At 42.9% G+C, this 21,635-nt stretch overlaps 2 protein-coding genes across 2 annotated transcripts; one reads left to right on the forward strand and one right to left on the reverse strand.

The window, feature by feature from the left end:
- Positions 1 to 188: 188 nt before the first annotated feature.
- On the reverse strand, positions 189 to 7,502 carry LOC139645361 (dynein regulatory complex protein 11-like; the record flags this gene model as incomplete). Its single annotated transcript, XM_071521053.1, has 5 exons — positions 6,937 to 7,502; positions 4,795 to 5,122; positions 3,628 to 3,747; positions 2,707 to 2,895; positions 189 to 260 (listed from the first exon to the last, which is right to left on the reverse strand). Coding segments are annotated over exons 1-5 (1,275 nt in total), but the record flags the coding sequence as incomplete, so codon positions are not given.
- A 5,372-nt stretch (positions 7,503 to 12,874) lies between these two features.
- Positions 12,875 to 21,256, forward strand: ackr3b (atypical chemokine receptor 3b). Its single transcript, XM_071521055.1, has 2 exons — positions 12,875 to 12,978; positions 18,956 to 21,256. Exon 2 carries the CDS (start codon positions 19,018 to 19,020, stop codon positions 20,125 to 20,127), a length of 1,110 nt encoding a protein of 369 aa, XP_071377156.1. The 5' UTR covers positions 12,875 to 12,978; positions 18,956 to 19,017; the 3' UTR covers positions 20,128 to 21,256.
- Positions 21,257 to 21,635: the final 379 nt, after the last annotated feature.

Below are 21,635 nucleotides of genomic sequence, written 5' to 3' on the forward strand. Positions count from 1 at the left end.
ACTATCAGAATGAATTCACTTTGAGGAAATTTGAGAAATACAACATTATTCTTATGTTTTTATTTTATGTTGTTCACATCATTGTGATTACAGTATACTCACCTTTTATTTCAACGCTGCACACTCACACTCACACACACACACACACACACACACACACACTAGCATAGTGAATGAGACTACCTTACCATGCCCAGGAATATCATTTCCTCAATACGCTCTCTATTGGTCTTCTTCCTCTGGCTGTAGCCTCGCCACACCTACAACACAACAGTGTGTGTGTGTGTGTGTGACAGAGAGAGAGAGAGAGAGAGAGAGAGAGAGGAGAGAGAGAGAGAGAGAGAGAGAGAGAGAGAGAGAGAGAGAGAGTGTGAGGAAAAGAGAGAGGTTAATATAGATTGTTCATTTGACCTTTATTGATTGTCTTTAATTCATTGTCTTTTATTGTCTGTCTTTGTTGTCCACCCACCTAAACCCAGTTACCCTCTTTTTTTAGACTGATATAAATCTTCAAGACATAAATAAAGTATAAAGTATTCATCATAGTTTCACAAGTACGTAAGTACATAAGTATTCATCATAGTAAGTAGTATCAAACTGATGCAACTTCTATAAAGAAGGTTTATTAAGGAAAAAAAAAGCATAAATCAGTGCTTTTCTGAACATATAATTGATTTTTGTTTCTATTGGTACTTGTTAGCCTTACGATGTTTACCGACTGGAGGTCATAGGTCATCCTCCTTTTTAATTGCCATTACATCACTGGCCTTATAAATCAACTGTACTAGCAAAGGTGCAGCGAACTCACTAGTGATGCAAGCAGTCACCATTTAGGACAATTAGTGATAGAAAGTTATGAATTCTTACTATTTTATAGTCTGTTGAGCAGAGACAGACAGATATGTGAAAGTTAGCATGGAAAACAACATGGCAGACTAAAAAAAATACAGAATAGATGATTTGGTTTGCCGAAAAAATCAAAAAGATATATTGTTTGGAAGGGAATCTAGAAACATGGGACAAATATGTACCATGCTTGTGTGTTTTTTCCCTGTATTTTTTTTTCTCAAGCGACACATTTTCATATGAATCTATTAAAGTTGTACAGTTCATTGCTGGATTTCTTTTTCAGGCAGCATTGCATTGAAGTAAAGTGCATGTACGGCAGTTTGTCTGACACTAATAACTGGTCCATTTGAGACTGAACCAGCAAAATCACTGTCTAACCATTAAAACAGCCCTAAAAGTTCAGGATTCATGGTTTTATCTGGATGCAGAGGCTGGGAGAGTCCACCTAAACACCGAAAAAGCCCATCGATGAATTACACAGGCAGATAACGGAGCAACATTTGTCTTCAAGCTGTGTATATCTGGACCGAATCCAAGGCTGCTCTCTGCTGCGTGTCCAGACACCAGTTTAAGCCCTGAGAAAAAAAGCACGCGATGTTCGAGTCGGCGGCGCTATCTCGGTGCCATCTCTGCTCGCCTGAGGTCGGTACACAGAGATGCAACAGGGATGCGGTCCATAACCACAACTCATTCATCCCCCCCCCCCCCCCCCGTACGCGCATCAAAGTGCCAGTGATCACATTACCAGATTAGCGAGGTCACGAAAACCGACACCTGAAATCCCGACTCACTTTCTCCCCCACCCGGGCGGGTCGGGCCTCGGACGAGCAGAGGCCGACGCCGCGCGGCTGTCAGCGAGGAAAGATGATTGGTCGATGGGTTTTATGGATTGGGTTTTTTTGGATCGTATGACGGGTTGTTATCGCTGGAGAAAGGTGGGTGCGAGCGGCGGCGGCTGGCGATAAGCTGGTTCATGGTGGCAGCGACCTGTGAACCAGTTTGTAGGTTCACAGTCAGGAGGTCAGATCCTGATGGTGTGGGTAAAACGGTATGAACTAGACCGATACGTCAGGCAGATATCGGCCATGTTGTCCAGCCTGTCATATCGTCCACTTTTGACATGATGGAGGCTCCTTTCTCTTTTTTTTTTTTTTTTAATAATAGTTTTATTGGGATTTTCCATAATACAGTGCAGAAAACAGAGACACATATCAGAAGGAGGCTCCTTTCTGACCACAGCTACAGAAAAACAGGCTGGAAAACCTGCAGTGAAACTGTATTTTTTTTTTCTGGATTTCAGTGGAGAGATTTAGCATCCCATGATGGTTTAAATGCTTCCACCCTGACAAGAATGCAATTCTGGGGAAAACAATGACTTGTTGCAATTTTTGGCAGGAAAATAATCAAACTTGGCAAAAAAATATCAGCTATCAGCAACTTCAGTCTGAAAATGTTAGCATCTGTACCGAACTTTAAAAACCCATATCTGTCAAACCGCAACATGACTCTATTCATTAGGAGTTAGGAATCGGGTGAATCATCTAAACTTGGATGATAATACTTAAATGTTGAATTCTTGAAGGTCTTACTCATACATTCCTGCACATTTTCCCATTTCAAAATACTTTTCCAGACCTATTTTTGTGACTGGGTTTGCGGATTTGTTGGATTTGGGATTTTTCAATATAATGTGTTGCTATTAAGTGGCTCAGCGCTGTGTCACTCTGTGGAGAATTTGAACTCGTAACCTTAAACTCACAATCTCGTCTCTTTAACCATAAGGCTCCCACTGCACTCCATATTGGTTCTGATCTGACACAAGCTAAATTCAATTATAATCCATCACGGACTCGGTACCTTCTGGATGTGGGTGGCGGCCCGGTCGGGGCTCAGGGTGCTGGGGGTCCGGCTCTTGCCCAGGCCGTCCCGCTCCGCCTGCCGGATCTCCTTCATGAACTGGGCCCTGAGGCGTCCCTGCCGCGCCCGCTCACACACCTGCAGGACCCGCACCGCCTCCTCCACACACATCGTCTGGACGGACAGCGCCTGAGGACAGAGAAAATGCTCATTACATACAGTATATATACTGAAATACATGTAACCTTGGGGCAATTCTTTTCTCATGGCAAGAACTTGAATTAACTATTTAAAACTGTATGTAAGAGTTTAATCATATTTAATTGGAATAAGAAATTAGTGTGAACAAGTAGAACGAACTAGAGCTATCTTGAACTTTTGGACTAATATCCAATAAATCTTCTATTTAAAGGTGTTAAATAGAGGCTGCCAATCATCTTGACCATGCTCTCATTTGTTTACAGTCATTATACCAAACTAACACAATTCATTTGACAATGATAGTGTATATGGATGTAAAAAAAACAAAATCTAAAATTGCTTCTTGCATAGCAGTGTCCTCCTGCAATTATCAGACTAATGCATGTTCATCAACACTGATACTAGAATATATATTAGATACTGGAAATGTGCTGAAAACCTAATTACTGACAAAACAACTAAAAGCGGAAAGCTGCTAAATGAACAGTTAAAATGCATTTGACTGTAATTATAATATAATAGAAAAATGAGGTGTGGAGTGGATATGCAGTGTGCTGTGGATGTACTATGAAGCAAAATGTACTATAAAATTGTCGTTATATCTCCCTGCAAGAATCTGGACAAACTACTGAGTTTGTGGACAAAACTAGAGAAACTAGCATACACTTATTTTATTTGGTAATAATAAAAGGGAGCATGTTAAAGTGTAATCTCTCTAACCGGCTCTTGCTCAATGAGTCCGCCTTTAGCCAGGATGTGAGCGAGCATCCTCTCTCTGTCTTTCAGCACTTGCATCTTCTCTCTCACAAAATACCGTGGGATGGGAATCTCAAGGTCCTCCTGCAACGAGAAACACACAAAATCATAACTTCCCTCTTTCCAGAGTTGGAGTCAGCACAGTTCAGTCAAATGCAATGGATCTTCTTCTAATTTCAAACACTGGAAACAGTTTCAGTTTACATTTTGAATTGAGTGGATTGATTGAAGTGTTATCCATCTCTCACAAAGACTGCACAAGACGCAGACTTCAGAGAACTAGATGAGTTTGAGTTTGAGTTTATTAGTATTCATGCTCACAGTTAACAACTGAATAGAAGCAGAATTTACATTAATATGATGATTATGCAGCAACTATACTCATCTTTTACCATGCTCAAAAAGTACTAGTACTAGTAATATAAGTAAAAGTGAAGGGTTTTTTGTTTGGAATTTACAGAACTCAACTGCAACATCATACACTATTGAAACCTGAGGAAAGTCTTTGTACCGAAACGTTGCTCCTAATAAAATTAATTTAATTGTTTTGCAAGTGAAGTGGACAGAGTGCTGGAAGTTTTTCCTTTCTAACTCTAAACTATGTTTCCCCTGGCGTTGGAGTGTTTTCTGCTCGATTTCAGGCCAAGAATGCCGAATTTGAGTCCGCTCCTTCACACCTGTCTTTGGAACATTCAGGTGTTCAAAAACTTTAGATTCAGATTCAGAAAAAGCTTTATTGACAGGAATCAATTATTGCCAAAGCATATTAATGTAGTAAGGTACAATACAGATAAAATTATAGGCAATATATGAATACAAAACAAAAATAAAAATATAGGAATTCCTAATTATAAGAACTCTATTTTAAAAATGGACAATACTCATATACAATGCATCCTAGATAATTTCACTAATTATCATCCCTGAGATTATAACACAGTGAAGCAAGTATCATTGTTTTCTCCTCCCAAAGAACCACTGGGAGGTTGAGTGGGTTTGGGAGGGAATAGGGAAATTAAGAAATGCACTTTCAAATTTTGAGAAGCATATATTTTGTGTATTTTGGACATTCTAATAGAAAGTGCTTTATAGTTATTATCATACACTGTGTAATTATAACTGTATACTCACAGGCGTCATCTTGAGGTCCAGCAGCACGTCGTCAAAGTAGTGAAACTCGGAGAACTCCAGCTCCACCATCTGGTTCCTGAGCTCCAGCAGCCGGCCCATCACCCCGTCCAGCACGTGCCGCACCGCGCGCCTCTTCTGCGGGTGGACCAGCTGGTCGTACACGGCCTCCAGGCTGCGGAAGATCTGCAGGTACTTGAGGTAGAAGGCGGCCAGGCCCTGGAAGACCTGCAGGCGGTCCCTCTGCGGGCGGGGAGCCTCGGGGGGGAACTCGTCCAGCAGAAGGTCCTGCAGAGCGCCGTGAGCCGCTGCCCACATCCTGGCATAGGAGCTGAGGAGGGGAGGGGTCAGATAAGACTAGAAATCATTCTGTGGGGCGCAAACCTTCACCAACGCTGAATAATTCTCCAACTTGCAAAGCTGCAGCCTCTGTAACAGTTTATGTCTTCAGGCTTTGATTTTCTAGCAAAATAGCATGTGAAAGCAACGCTGTTTAGCAGCTGACTTGGAAGTCTCTGAAGTCAAACTTTCCCATCAGCACATGAACGCAGCATAATAGTTTTGGCAGATATCTCAGGTCCAGATCATCACCAAAATCGAATTAACTGATCTTTGGGCCAAGAGCGATCTGTCCACCAAATTTGAGCCAAATCCATTCAAAATGTTTCAAGATTTTTTTGAATTTTTTTGAACAGACAGACAAGTGAAAAAAACCCCAGCAGAGGTTAGCAGAGGTGAAGATGATTAAGATTAAGATTAAGATTTCATTCCATTTCAGTACAGTTTAGTTGTGCTGCTCAACCTTTATTTATCCAGGTAGGACCAATGAGAGCAAGAATCTCTCTTTCCAAAGGGACCTGACCAAGAAAACAGCATCATGACAAAGAGAAAGGATGCAGACAAACATACAACAAACAATGAACATGGTATAATGTAAACCTGAGCACACCTAACCATATATTTGTAAATATTGCTTTCCTTGACGTTCCATACTCTCACTTTTCTCACTTCTCACTTTGTTAATATTATCATACCCTATAGGGACACTGGTATAGTCTTTCTTCCAAGCATGTTAAAGGGTTTGAATCCAAAAAAATCTAGACGGAGAAAGTGAATGAGTACAGGATATGGTATATTTGCTGCAGAAACAAATTTTGTCAGGTTCACGTGGAAAGAAGACATGTTTGCAGAAAAAAACAAAACAAAGTGCTGCGTTGGCTCAGCAGTGTGTACAGGCTTGGTAGTCTGCTATTGGTCTAAAATGGTCACATGATTGGTTGTGTAGCGCCTCCATTTCCTCTTTTCCAGTTTATTGCCTTTGTTTACATACAAACTTTCCCTGCCTGGATAAATAAAGGTTAAACAGAAACGCTGATAGGCTGAAGCAGGACAGTCAGCGGTGTCTTTGTCATGCAGCGACAGGCAGGTGGTCTGGTGGACTCTCCGAACCTTCAAACAGTCTTCACACCAGCTGACTAACACACCTGCAGAGGCAGCACCGCCCGGCGCTTTACAGGTGACAATTAGCAGGGAGGCGTAAAAAAAACCGCTGGCTTCCCATGCAGGGCGAAGCAGAGACAGTCTGCTCGGTATCGATTGGACGGTCACATGACTCAGGAAGCAGAGACTGGTGACTTCTGAAACTTTTTCCCCACTATGGCCAAAGAATGAAGAAATTCCTGTGCATCTATAAGTAGTTGGGGAATAAAATTGCTCTGATTCTCTAAGGAAAAACAGCCTTATTTTCAGATATACAATTGAAAGAGTTTTATTAGGTCAAGGGTCATGGATAGGGTTTGACCCAATATGGGTTTTTGAAGGCCGACATGATAGCTGACAGCTGATATTTTGTACCGATTTGAAATTTCTTTGAATTTGACCATTTTCATGCAAAACAAATCCCCAAAATTACATGGATTCAGTATTTTCCTCCAGAATTTTCTTCTTGTCAGGGTGGAAAAGCCTCTGAAACAGCATTTGGACCATCATGGGACACTAAAACTCTCCACTGAAACCCTGTTAATAATAATAATAAACATATTCATGCACACTTGAGTGGAATACTGGTTATTTTCCCATAGATAACCAGTGTAGTGTTGATCAATTATATAATAAATATAAAGGCCCGAGTCCAGGCCAAGGAACAGGCTCAGGAAAAGGCCCAGGCCCAAGCCTAGAAACAGGCCCAGGAGCAGGCCCACAAAAAGGCACAGATCCAGGTCCAGGCCCAGGCCCATGCCCATGAACAGGCCCAGGAAAAGGCCAAGGAACAGGCCCAGAAATGGGCCCAGGAAAAGGCCCAGGAACAGGCCCAATTCCATGCCCAAGAAAAGGCATAGGTCCATGCCCATCAACGGGCCCAGGAAAAGGCCCAGTACCAGGAACAGGTCCAGGCCCAGAAACAGGCTCATGAACAGGCCCAAGAAAAGGCACAGGTCCAGGTCCAGGCCCAGGTCTATGCCCATGAACAGGCCGAGGAACAGGCCCATGAAAAGGCACAGGTCCAGGTCTAGGCCCAGGTCCATGCCCATGAAAAGGCCAGGGACCAGGAACAGGCCCAAGCCCAGACGTAGGCCCAGGAACAGGCACAGGAAAAGGCACAGGTCCAGGTCCAGGCCCAGGTCTAGGCCCAGGTCTATGCCCATGAACAGGCCCAGGAACAGGCCCATGAAAAGGCACAGGTCCAGGTCCAGGCCCAGGTCCATGCCCATGCCCATGAACAGGCCCAAGTCCAGGCCAAGGAACAGGCCCAGCAACAGGCCCAAGTCCAGGCCCAGGAGAGCCACCTCCTTCAGCAGCAGGAGGAGAAAACCGGTCTCCTCAAGGCCAAAATTGACAACAAGCAGACGCAGGAGGAGAAAGAGCAAGAGTGGGCAAAGAGAAAAAGCTTCATGCTGGATAAGATTACTGTTCTGGAGAGGGACATCAATGAGGTTTTGGAGAAGAAGAAGAAGAAGAAGAAGCGTAGCTTGCTGCGTAGACTCGTTGAGGCCCTGACTCCGAAACGCAAGGAGAAAAAGAAGAAGAACAAGGGGGACAAGATGGAGTCTTCTTCAGTGTGAGCACATTGATACCTGTGCTCACATACACACACATCCTTTTCCAACCCACCACACCACCACCCCCCCACCCCTGTACATCCCCCAAATTGCATTTAATAAACGATATCACAAATGATATCTCAAAAAATGTGCTGCCTGCATAGTTGTATTTCTGTAGAGATTTGTAAGTTCCACTACATTCAGTAGTGTATGCGTAACTAGATTATCAATTGTTTGTGTGTTTTCTCTATTTAAATGCTGTTAAAAACAGGACCTGCTCTTCTCTCTCTCCTAAACGATCAAACTCAGAAATGGAAGTGGAGCTTCCATGTTACTCTACATGTATTTCATCCTGGAGTCACATTGTGACCTTGGAATCTGAAGGTTCCAGTTGACATTTTAATCCAAAATAATTTACTCATTTAATGCAGCTCTAAAAGAAGTCTTAATATATTGCTGAAGTTTGATGTAGATGGGTATATTAACTTTGCAATAGTGGTGACGTTTGAAAATGTGACTCTGACAGCCCATAATTACAACCAATAGAAAATAATGAGAAAAAACATGGAGCAAACTTAAATTCTTAAATTGTCAACATTATAAGCAACTATACTTTTCCTCCACTACAATCTGCCTACAATACAGATAGTCATGGAATTCTGGACAAAATTGTATCTAACAATAAAAATATTCTCAGATTTGGGTCAGAGAGAAAAAATCGAATCAAATGGGGGTCCGTGGCCCTAATGTGGACTAAATTAGGGGTCCATGATATGAAAAAGGTTGAGAATCACTGGTCTAGAGGCCCAGGTATTCCACTAAAAACACTGAAAATCAAAACTAAAACTAGAGCTGGGAGGTTTTCCCCTGCGTGATAAAAGCAACATCCTGCTCAGCTTATCATGAAGTCACAGAAAACTCAACAGGAGTTGATGCAGGAGCGGTAAAACTATTCTCCTTTCATATTCTGATGAGTCTCTTAAACAGAAACCCTCAAGGCGAATTTCCATCGCCTCCCTGGAGCAGTTTGTTCAGAGGCTGGGGGCTGAATCAGAGGGAGGGGGGAGGGGGGTTGGGGGTTGGGGGTTGGGGGGTGGGGGGGGTTAAGGGGGCGGAGCAGTGAGGAGGCTGAGAGGGACGACATTTACAACAAAAAAGGAGGAGGGCGTGAGTGGGATTTAACCAGATACCCGACTGGCGCCCGGCAACAAAGTCCCGAGTCAAAGAATCCTGCGAGGCGAAACCCAAAAGAAACGCAACGTCGACGAATCACAACGGCTGCACCTGACAGGAAATGAAGGCTGCTGGGTAATATGAACAGGTGTCAGTGAGCCATATGTGTCAGTAGCATGTGCTGAAAAACTCTGCAAGCTGTTAATATGTTGTCAGAAATGTCACCAAGATGAAACCCCTGGTGTTTAGTTAGTGATTAAAGAAAACAATCCACCATAAAACTCTTAACACTGTTAAAAATAGCTATTGGTGATGTATTGTATATTATTTGTTAACCCAAACCCCAGCCTGTCTCTCTGCTGCAGTGCATTCTGGTCTCTCTCCTGCTCCTGTGGGTAGAGAAAGTGGTCTCTCTCCCTCTTCTACGATGGATTTCTCCCTGTATGATTGTTGAACGTCTCTTGGTGCAAAAATGGCGGCTCTAGAAAGAAGCCCTCGCTCTTTGATTCTGAGGGACTGACACCAAAACCTGATGTTTACTGCTGAGGTTTTACATCCTGAAACATTTTCTCATATCAAACTCCACTGGAGCTGCTGGAAGAAGAAAAACAATCCAAATAACAAAAGGGAACCCTGAAATGTAAGGTAGCCTACATTACAAATAGCTGTTTTTTTTAGTGTTAAAGAGTTTTAGGATGGAGTTTTCCTTTTAAGATACTGAATATCAGCACAAAATATCAGTATCATCCTTCAAAAAACCATATTGGTTGATCCTTACTTAATATCCAAATCAGAATCGCAATTAATTAAATGGCCAAGTACAATAAATGTACAGTAATTTGTCTTTAATTTGTCTTAGAAAACCTGTTGAAACCAGTTGGCTCCATTCATGTACTGAACTGAGAGTTCATGGTTAACTCCAGTTGAGCTCCTGCAGTGTCAGTGTGAAAGTGAAAGTCTCCCAGCTGTAAGGAAACAGAATGAGAATTGAATTGGAATGACAGGAAACAGAATTGAATCCCATGGAATTCCACTTCTGAGAGAGTTTGTCTCATTGTCTCATATGACACATTCAGTCATAATGTATGGGTTACCATGACATGTTCTGCATCAAATACCAGCTGAAAGGAACCTTTAACATGTTATGATATTCAGTATTGATCATATATAACACTATGTGGAATCTCAGATATGTGGTGAGAAGAAACAAAACATTTCGTTGAACTAAATGAAACTTCCTGAAATTCCAGCTCAGTTCCAATTGTGTTTCCTGTAGGGTTTTTTTTCAAATTCCAATGAGTTCATTCACAAATTCACTCCAACCCTCATACTGACACAGTTGAGGACCAGCTGGGCCTCACACCGAGCAAAGAGACAGAAAACAGAAAACAGACAGTTGGCTGTATGAAACTCTGTAAATTCAGACAGAATTCAACTCCTGAGTGAATTCGGGCAGTAAAGTCAACAGTAAAGCTGCAGCTGCAGAGGAGCTATGAGGAATATTGTTATATATATGTGTGTGTGTGTGTTCTCTGCTGGATCTAAATGCTTTTCCATGAAGCCGGGTTATAAAGCCATGCCTGTCTGTTGTTATGGGAACAGCAACACAATGTGGACTTCCTCTCTCTCTCTCTCTCTCTCTCTCTCTGTTGGATTTGGATTACTATTGAGACACAGAAGCTCACATTTTGTTCCCTTCCTCCTTTAAACTAACAAGATATTCCAGAAAATATTCACAGGAAAAGGTTAATATGTTGATAATTTGCAAGAGGAAAAGCCATATAGAGAGTTCAGACCCTTTGGAAGACATGCAGTGAGGCTTTTATTTCAGCAGCTGAGGAGGAACTTCGTGTTGATTCCCATGCGGACACACACCGGATCTGTGCAAATCAATGTTTACCTGTGAGACATCTCTGTCCGGAGGGAGTATCACACCGAGCCGGTGATGCTGCTGCAGCCTCCTGTGGCGCATCAGTCGCGCGCGGCTCACAATATTCTACAACACTGATGGAAGAAAATTGGAAAATATCAAAACTTCAGCATTGCATTTCGGCTGTAATCCAAAAGCAGCGCTGCGGCACGTGCGCATGACTCATCATTTGAATAAAGCATCTGCGGTGACATCAGGTATGTCTGAACGCGCTCGCTCCATGTGAAGGCTTGACAGAAACTTTACTCCTCGCGTCGTTTCCAGTGTTTTGGCTTCTTCGCCTCTGCTGTGTGTGCAGCGGAGCGTCTAGCAACGGCACGCCGCGCCTGCGCACAGCGACTTGTGAGCCAGGATTTATGCCAGGGCTTTTCAGTGAAACTACTGTGGGCGCTGCGGCCTGTCATCTCTAATTTAATAATCATCCTCATGTCAGCAGGTTATGCAATAGTTGAGGAAATTGCAGCATTATCCCGCGGCTTTATTTGCGGTAGGAAAAAAAAAACAACCTGTGCGCACAAAGCGCATCATTATGCGCAAAAGGCGGCCCGTTGCGGCCCGTTGCGGCCCGGTGCAGGCCTTTCCCCCGGTGGTCCTGCTACACAATGCTGTGTTATTATGAATGTCATATGATCCGTCATGCTCGCCTGACGGGCTTTTCTTCATTGAGAATACCTGCGTAGGTGAAAGGCAATTACAGAGGCGCTTTCTGAAATAAACTTTCCATTGTTGGAGAAGAAGAAATTGAGGAGCTGATGATTTGAGGCTTGAGATAATCTTATTTGTACCATCTGAGGCGGATGAACATCAAATGATTCAAATAGGTCTAATATAAATTCAGTCTGTCACTGCATGGAGACAGAACACTGACGCACTGGATAATGAAGTTATTTCCCCTAAAACCATCATTTGCTGTCATGTTTGTTACAGTGTCGAGCAAAGATTATCACAGCTAAAATTATTTTGGCGGAAACTCATCCCACTTTCTAATGTTACAGTTCAGATTGATCCAAACAACTGACACTTTTGGCTATTAAGCCTATAGGCTACACCCTTTTCAATGTACCTCTTATTTTAACGCATTCAGCTATTTGCACGTATAGTCAATGAATGGGATTTTTTCCTAAATCTTGCCTATGCTTTATTGGCATGAATGTCAAAATTAACAATGCTGCCAAAGCTTTATAAAATAGGCTACAGTATAATAAAAGTAAGCGCTTTTTGGGGGGCAAACAGTTATCATTAGGTCCAATAAGCTTGGCCTAAGTAAGATGTAATTGTGTGCTAAAAATACCAAAAAAAAAAAGAAAAGAAAAGAAAACCTTAATAGTAGCAACGTGTCTTCAGTTTTATGTTAAGATTTTCAAAAACCATCAGTGTTAAATGTAATGTGATGGAGTCTACAGGCTAGTATACGATTTATTAGCCTGTGCGCACGTTTCACTCCAAAACTAATAAAATGTATCTTTTATGATGATAATACAGAGGCTTCTTTATGTTTATATTTGGTTAAGAACAAAAAGCAAAATCCCCAAAACCTAACATAAATTTTCCAGGCCTGTTTTGCTCTTCTCCAAACTAAATGTGGCTATAAATAACTTTATAAAAGCCCAGACCTGGATCTGCATGCCGCATCACTAAACAGCAACAAAGCTTTCTTTATGTGTCCAGTCCATTTTACGCACATCCATCGGTGGAATTGGACGTCAAACATCATTGAGACTATTGTCTGCATGCATATTGTTCGGGGGAATGGAAATCCGACGTTTCGCACATCCTTCAGCAGCCATTGTCCAAAAGCAGAAACCACAATAAATCACTTTTCCGAGCTGCGTCGGTAGGCGTTTCTCTCTCCTCCTATAACAGCAAGTGCAGCGGGTCTCCAGCCTCACAGTCAGAGCAGCACAGCCTCACTCTCTCTCTCCTTCTTTCTCTCTCCACACTCACCCTGGGATAAGCGGGACTTAACAGCCAGTTCTTCTCCGGGAGACTTTGTGTTTTTGCGGAGCAGAGGAATAAAACGCAGGATAAAGTCTTTTTTTGCCAGTAAGTCTTTTAATTCCGTAAAAGTAGGCTAATGCAGTAGCCTACTCCATATGCTTAATATCAACTTGTATGTGTCGCCGAGTAGCCCCGTTCCGTTTGCTCTCGTAATGGAAAGAGTTGTAGCCACGCTCTGTTCAAAATCTGTAAATTTAATGTTTTTTGCTCATAGGCAAACATACACACATCCTAGAAACTGACTTAAGACTTTACACGAATCTGTAGGGTCTTCTGGCTATTTCGGCATGCAAGAGATCCACCAAGCAGCATTTTATTTAAACACAATCTCAACTTTTACACTTGGTTCACACTGCGCGCTCCTGCCCACCACGGTGCATATTTAGGTGGAAGAAAATTGTGGGAATGACAGGCGAGCCGATTCTAAAAGTTGATATTTTATTTAAAGTGCTTATAATGTGTATTGGATGTACGCCGAATTGAAGAGTGGATACTAATGATTCGTATGAGGTCTTAAGTTAGGTTTTATCCTATGTGTCTGTTTGTCAGTAACAAGGGAACATGAAACTGCTCTTTTTTGAAGCAGAGTTCGGCGACTCTTTCTCTCCATACGAAACACGGGGCTACTGCGACTGTAGCAAAGTCTGAAGTAAGAGTGGGAGCGAATGGGAGTGAAACAGTCTACTTTCTGCTGCTTCAGTTATATTATGATGGGTTATTTGCTAGTGTGCATCATTGCAGCACTGAGATTATCTTGGTGCGGCGTTCAGGAGCCTCTCGGTCAGCCTGCATTGTCAAAGATCTGTTGATTTTCGCAGTTGGTGGCGCGGATCAACAGTGCGTCTTATCTGCCAAACAAGTTTACATTGAATGGGAACTCAGATTACACTGTATGTAAGCTAAGGATAGAGAGATACGGACCTTATTAACCTAAACCTAAAGATTCCCACTAATTGTAGCAGGATTGTCGGATAAGTCGCTAAGTAAAAGCATAGGTAAAGCAAAATGTTTTCTCCCTAAAGAAAAATAAATCACTAGAATATTCCTATAGAGACTTACAGGCTGCTCAAAGTTTATAGTGACCTCATGGTACTTTATGCTATTTATATTTCTTATAGAATTCCTATGGCATTGCAGATAGCTACTATCGACCTGCTGTGAGATCTATTGCATCGTTGTTTTATTATTCAGCGCAATTATTTCACTGTTGGGTCTACAGACAAGATGATGTATTAAACTGCTTATTGAAAAAAAACCCATCAACTGATATGACAGAGAGAGAGAGAGAGAGAGAGAGAAAGAGAGAAAGAAAGAGGGACTTGAAGAGAGGGGGGAGACAATGAGAGGGAGAGAGACTTAGAAAAAGAGAGGGAGAGAGAGAGAGAGATTTGGAGGGAGGGAGGCATAGAGGGAGACAGAGATTACAGGTAGAGAGGGAGAGAGCGAGAGAGAGAGATACGTAAAGAGAGGGGGAGAGAGAGAGAGAAAGAAAGAGAGAGGTTTGGAGAGAGGGAGGCATAGAGGGAGACAGAGATTACAGGGAGAGAGAGAGAGAGGTAGATACTTAAAGAGAGGGGGAGACAGAGAGAGACTTGGGGAGAGGGGTGGCATAGAGAGAGAGAGAGAGAGAGACAGAGATCACAGAGAGAGAGAGACGCTTGGCTCCCAGTAAGAAAACAATGCAGATCTAAGTGAGTGTTTCTACAGTGAAATTTGGAGGAGGGGGTGGAGTCACTGGTGTTACTGGGTCTGTAATGAATGGGAGAGAGAGAGAGGGAGAGAGAGAGAGAGAGACAGAGAGGCAGAGAGAGAGAGAGATGTAAAGAAATGATAATGTATAGAGAATAGGGGAAAAAACAGGAAGACAAAGGGAAGGACAAAGCTACAGTGAAAGAAAAGAAGAAAATTTAGGCTAAAAGCTGACATTTGAAGAGTTTCTGTCCCAAAGAAAATCTAGATTTCCACCACATGAAAAAACAAAACTGTCCTCTAGTTTTTCAAAATGATACCTGGCATTTCTGTGTGGAACTTAATGAAGATCGACTGCTGTCTTCTACCTTTTTCTTTCAAAAAAGTGACATTTCTAAGGATGCAGTCACCTGGATTTTTGGGAAAATTGACCAATAAATATCAGTAATCAATTTTTTACATTGTGAGCTTGGAATTATCAAAATATAGCCTATATAAATGAGTGTCATGGTAAAGAGGGCGGCTGCTTGTGAGCAGTGTAAACACCAGACGTTAAGGAGTGACTCAGGGATCCCTAATAGGTCCTCTGCATTTTTTATGGCACCTGAAGCTGAGGTCTCCCAATTACCCAACAGCCTCTCTGCCTATTGTCTTTCTGCTTCCTGAACCCACATATCAAAAAGAAGAGGGACTGTGCTAAGTTCTCCATACAGGGAATAAAGCCTCTGTTTTGGGTAATATATGCTGTCACATTATGTGCTTATTGGAAGTGGATATATATTTAAAATGTAATTAATTAACAATAAATCCTACTGGAGATTTCTGACCCTTTCATGACACATGTTTATAATGATGAAACCACTTTAATAATCCTTTCAAAAAATCCACATGTGAATTCAAAGCACATGTGTTTTTTGGACACATGTTGGTTTTCATATGTGAACATGTGAAATTCCCCGTTTCCCATGAGGAAATGACATTTCCACCTGTGAATTGTCTCTGCATGTGAAATACAGTTTTCACATGTGAAACAAATGTAATAATTGTAATACATAATGACTGACAGGTGAAAATGTGAAAACAATGTTCACATGGGAGGGGAAAAAAAACATTACTGTATGAATTGAAACTTTCACATCTGACGTAAAATCTGTCACAAGTGATGTCAGAACACAATGTGAAAAAAAAAAATTGTTCACATGTGAAAACCAACATGTGTCCAAAGTGCACATGTGCTTTGAATTCACATGGATTTTCACGTTTTTTGTTAAGGGGTTAATTACTTTTGTACCGGCAGATGGAGTGCCTTGGGGTTTCCCCCTTTGATTGGAGATATACAGTATGTTTTTACACTTTTAGATAGGGATGTTTTGTTTTTGTTTTTTCTTTGCTAGTAAGAAATCTCCATAAAGACCTATTGTTAGCTTCCGTTTCTTCTGGTCTGGTCTGGTCTTTTCTGGTTTGTTCTGGTCTGTCCTGTGATTCCCCAATTTTATGTCCTTTCCGCCTTTATCCCAGTGGAAGGTACTGTAGGATTCAGGGCAGTAAAACAGAGAAACCTCACCACCTCGCCCACTGGCTTTTGTTTGGATGCCCCCCCTCCCCTGTCCTCAGTTTGTGGCGGTCTCAAGGCTTTTTGTTTTTCATCTGCTGGTGATTTAGGACTACTTCACTACAGCTGTCCGTCTACTCACGTTACCCCTCAATGCTTTTAAGGCTATCTAGCTAACTTTGTTAGCAGAATAAACATCTGGCTAATTTTAAGTGCACATAAACAGAAGGGGATTCTTTCCTTTGATGGTCTGAGCGGCTTGAATTAGCTGATTTAAGGCCTTAAAGTAATAATCCGCAACATTTTCATATAACTAAATCTTAGTTTTGCTACTCTCTATGTCTGATTGATACCATACAACAGTGATTCAACCTACACCCAGTTCATGAAAGCTTTTCCATTTGCAGTTTGTGTCTTTCTTGGGGAAAATCCTCTGGTGGGAAGGCAGAACAAATTCAGCTACTTTGGAAGCTGATGGCTGTATTTAAAAATGTCTTTATTGGTACATAAAGGCCAAAATGTTTCAGCAGAAAGCCTTCATCAAGTTGTTATTTTTTCTAGGCTTCATGCACCATGGTTGTAAGGCGAGGCAGCAACAGTTTTGTTTTTCTTGACAGGTGATCTGTTGGAAGTGCAGAAACAAAACAGCAATGAGCGCTTAGCACCAAAGATGAAAGACAAAATCAAAAATGAGAAACCAACTACCACTTTAATTTGAAGATGAATTGATGTGAGAACATATCAAGTTACTGAACAAGACATTTTTGCATTCAGATCAGCTAGGCGATGTCACCGACTTGCCTAAACATCACTGGAAATGGTTTTTAAAGGGTTAAAGTATTACTAAAGGAAGGGACAACAACAGGGCAACTTCTTGGGCAACTCTGAATAATGCCAAGGGAGTTGCCTCAGCGTTGTTAAGCTTGTTGCCAGGAACAACTTGTTGCCAGGAAATATTTGAAAACATTTGGGACGCGGCGGCACACTTTGGTGCTTGTTGCACATCCACATCGCCTAAAAAATGTATATCTGCTTTATATTCCACTCCCAGTTAGACATGGATCTTCCTGGTGTGGATATTTTGGTCAATAACTTCCAGTAAACTGTATTATGATGATATTTATGAGTCATTGCCACTTCACATTGGTGACTGACTCTGTTTGTTGTGCCTGTCAGTTTTTTTTTTTTAATGTGGTACCAATTACCCAGTGGGCCAAAACTTGAAACTTATAATTAAACCATTATGATCAACTTCATGTTCACTCAATCAATTCTTATTAGCTGAAAAATTGATTAGTAACACTTTACCGTATGTTTTCCATCACACATTCGGTATAAACGCTACGCTTTGAATATGAGACTGAGCAAACAGATTTATATGCTCACTTTTTTATGTTATGGGTTTTGAAATTTTGTGGTGGTATTATTGTGTTTTTTTTATGGAGGCATATAGTGAAAATGTTATACTGGCAAATCCACCCATTCATCTCCATCTTCCCCCTCTTTCAGTCTGAGGCTGTCAGTTCAAAGCGAAGTGGTAACGATGTCGAGAAGCTATTTCTGGTGACAAGACAGACTGTTCACCTCCTATAACCGGCGACCCCCCCCCCCCACACACACACACACACACAAACACACACATCCGTCCCTTAAGCATAAACGCACAGCTGCACACACACAGATGCACACACAGGCATAGCCTCTCTGTCTGTCTGTCTCTGTCACACACAAACACACACACACACACACACACACACACACACAGACACTCTGTTTGTCACCATACTGCCTCCAGGCCGAGACCTGGTCAGTCTAGAAAGCATCACAACGCTCCCATTATGTACACAAGGATGTAGCTGTGTGGTCCTCGTAATGTTAGAAGGTCAGGATTTAGCCCGTAAAGATGATGGCTACTTCAGACAGCACCAGAATAGAAAGGAGTCTGTGTGTGTGTGTGTGTGTGTGTGTGTGTGTGAGAGAGATGACACAGACTGGGGAGGTCAAGGCAATTAAATGTAAGACTGTGAGTTGAGTGCATGTATGTCATTTTATGGCAATATCTGCCGTTTTCTGTGTTTTTAACTTGACTTGCACTGAGGCTAATTTCACGCTTTTGACAATACAATGGGTCGTTTTATCCAAGCAGCCTGCTTCGCCAGACACATTACAACTGGCAGATTGCAGAAATAATAAATAACTGGCAGAAATAATCTCATTGGTTGAGTTAAACCTCAATGGGCGGAGCCAAAGAAGCACAGTTTCTCGAAGCGCAAGTTAGCTAACTGTCATTTTGATTCATTATTTTATTTTGTGTAATTGTCAGAAGATAAGTAAACAAAAGGAGAGGACAGAAGCTTTTGAGTAAGAGCTCCCATTTCAAATAAGTCAAAGAGTAACTTATTCATCACAGTGCGCAAACAGGATTGGACATAACTTATAATAATAGCGTATCATTCATAAAGTAATAATAACATACTGTACAACTCGTTTTAATTGAACCCATATGAGTACAACTCCGGTTTAGACTTCAATTAATCTTTTTTTGGCTACGCCGACCCAGATTCTGCATGTTATTGATGGCCTGAGAGGAACCTGGGAGCTATGGGAAATGTTTCTGTGTGATGAACAAGAGGGAGAACATTCCTCAAAGCCGCAGGGAGTCTGAACCTGTAACATCTCACCACAGAGATGTTTAAAAATGGCGTCCGTAGTCTCTTTAGATAAACAACAATTCACGTTTTTATGAATGAAGCACTAACCTGTTTTGTTCCCGTCTTGCAGATTGAAAGGCGACCTCACCTGACAGCCTCCTTTGAGTCAACCTTCTGCCAGCGGAGTTCACGATGAGTCTGAGCGCCAACGACCTGACGGAGCTGATGGAGATGTGGGAGGAGTTGAACTTCACGGCGGCCGAGCACTACGACAACGTCTCCCACGTGGAAACCCTCCTTTGCACGGGCGGCTTCAGCCACAGCGCCTTCCTCTACACGCTCTCCGTCCTCTACATCTTCATCTTCCTGGTGGGCCTCGCCGCCAACGCCCTGGTGGTCTGGGTCAACGTGCGCTCCGAGAGAAACCGCTACGAAACCCACCTGTACATCCTCAACCTGGCCGTGGCCGACCTGTGCGTCGTGGCCACGCTGCCCATCTGGGTCAGCTCCCTCCTGCAGCGGGGCCACTGGCCGTTCGGCGAGGCCGTCTGCAAGATCACCCACCTGGTCTTCAGCGTCAACCTCTTCAGCAGCATCTTCTTCCTCACCTGCATGAGCGTGGACCGCTACTTGTCCGTGGCGCTGTTCGACGACGCCTCCAACAGCCGCAGGAAGAAGGTGATCCGACGGGCCGTCTGCGTCCTGGTGTGGCTGCTGGCGCTGGCGGCGTCCGTCCCCGACACCTACTTCCTCCAGGCGGTCAAGTCGTCCCACTCGGACAGCACCGTCTGCCGGCCGATCTACCCGTCCGACAGCCCCAGGGAGTGGATGGTGGGCATCCAGCTGAGCTTCATCGTCCTGGGCTTCGCCATCCCCTTCCCGGTCATCGCGGTCTTCTACCTCCTCTTGGCGGGCGCGATCCCTCCCGGCTCGGACCAGGAGCGCCGCATCAGCCGGAAGATCATCCTGACCTACATCGTGGTCTTCCTGGTGTGCTGGCTGCCCTACCACGGCGTCCTGCTGGTGGACACGCTCTCGCTCCTCAACGTCCTGCCGTTCAACTGCAAGCTGGAGAACTTTCTGTACGTGACGCTGCACCTCACCCAGTGCTTCTCGCTCATCCACTGCTGCGTCGACCCCATCCTCTACAACTTCATCAACAGAAACTACCGCTACGACCTCATGAAGGCCTTCATCTTCAAGTACTCCACCAAGACGGGCCTGGCGAAGCTCATCGACGCCTCGCACGCCTCCGAGACAGAGTATTCCGCGGTGGCTATGGAGAGCAACGTCCCGATGTGAACGGGGAATTTCGGGAAAAAGACTTTTAACTTCCAGCTCTCGACCAAAGCTTTACCGGGGCTTGGACAGACACCTGGGAACTGCGTGGGAATAGAGGGACGATTTCAAAGGCACTGTGTGAATCTATGACCAAAGTTTTTTTTTTTTTTTTTTTTTACAGTATGTTCTGTACTGTTTGTCTCTCCTCACAAACAGTAACAAGGGCTGGGGGGGGGGGGGGATCTAAAGAAAGCACTTCAACTGAGCTGGAGACACTGCGTCGCCCAAACAGATGGGCAAAAGACACTGTAAACACCGTCTCTCACACACACACACACACAAGCATGTAAACACACACAGACACACACCATCCCCTGGTTGGTGCCTCAGCCCAAGTCTATGTTTATCTGAGTCTGAGTTTTGGAGCAATCCGTCAACAAAACTCTCGATGGAAGGGCCTTCCGCTTCCAGTACACTCCGTCTCTGTATACAAATTCCAGGTAGAAGCTCGACTCTTGAGTCACAGATCTATGCCAAGATTACCCAAACCGCAGACCTGCAGCGAGACCAGTACGCATCTTTCCATGTAGCTGCAGGCTACATGGAAAGGCAACTTTGGCCCGTGCCGGTTTCCCAGGGGAGTGAGGAATGTCATACATTTCGGAAACGGAGATGAAAAATTTGAACGCCCACATTTCATAATCTGGCATTTCCGATCTTTTGAGTGTGTGCACGACATTCGGTAAACTGTATAATAGCATTTCTTTTTTACTGAATATATCCAAGCCAAGGAGTATACAGTCTAATTAAACCTACTTTCTTGGTGCTTTGTAAATGAATTGAAGGAGTATATCGTGTACCTTCAAAATTTAAGATACTATATTCTGTGAATATATTTATATCAGTATTTACGTGTTTAAGTGCTATGACTCTTAAGTTTGATGTGGCATGTGATAGTGGTATGCTGTTGTGATTTTTTTTTTACACAGAATTTGAATCAATGAAGGTTTTTGTTTTATGTTGCTGTAAAGAGTTCCTGTCCGGCATGTTTGCATTTATCTACACACAGCAAAATTATGTGAACATTTCAGTTGTGCAAAGTTTTGACATCCTATTTTTGTTACTATGTTGTCACTGATGTTCTGCTTTATGCTCCGATGTAAAATAAATAAGTGTAAGAAACAGGCTTTTTGTTTTAAGTGTCCACATATCTTTTGCCTTTTCAATCTGTGTGTATGTGCGTGTGCGTGAGAGAATGTGTGTGTGTGTGCGTTGGAGACCTCATGTAATTCATGAATTACATGAAGTCTCTATGTTTCATGAAACACAAAAATGAAACATGAAAATGAAATTCACAGAAATCAGAGGCGTCCGATTGTGAAAGGTTGGGATTTTACAATTTGTGACTTCCTGATTTAACAAAGCAGAAGTTGAAGTTTGTGTCTAGATTCCACTACTGCCTGCATTTTTCACGTTAGGAGGAAGATCAAAATTGCGTTTCTAGAGAAAGCAGAAAAAAAAAATTGTGC

Source organism: Centroberyx affinis, unplaced genomic scaffold (assembly GCF_046629955.1).
Source record: "Centroberyx affinis isolate AG114_WGS23_722 - 3 ecotype Tasmania unplaced genomic scaffold, CSIRO-AGI_Caff_v1 ptg000849l_1, whole genome shotgun sequence".
Lineage (NCBI taxonomy): Eukaryota > Metazoa > Chordata > Actinopteri > Beryciformes > Berycidae > Centroberyx > Centroberyx affinis.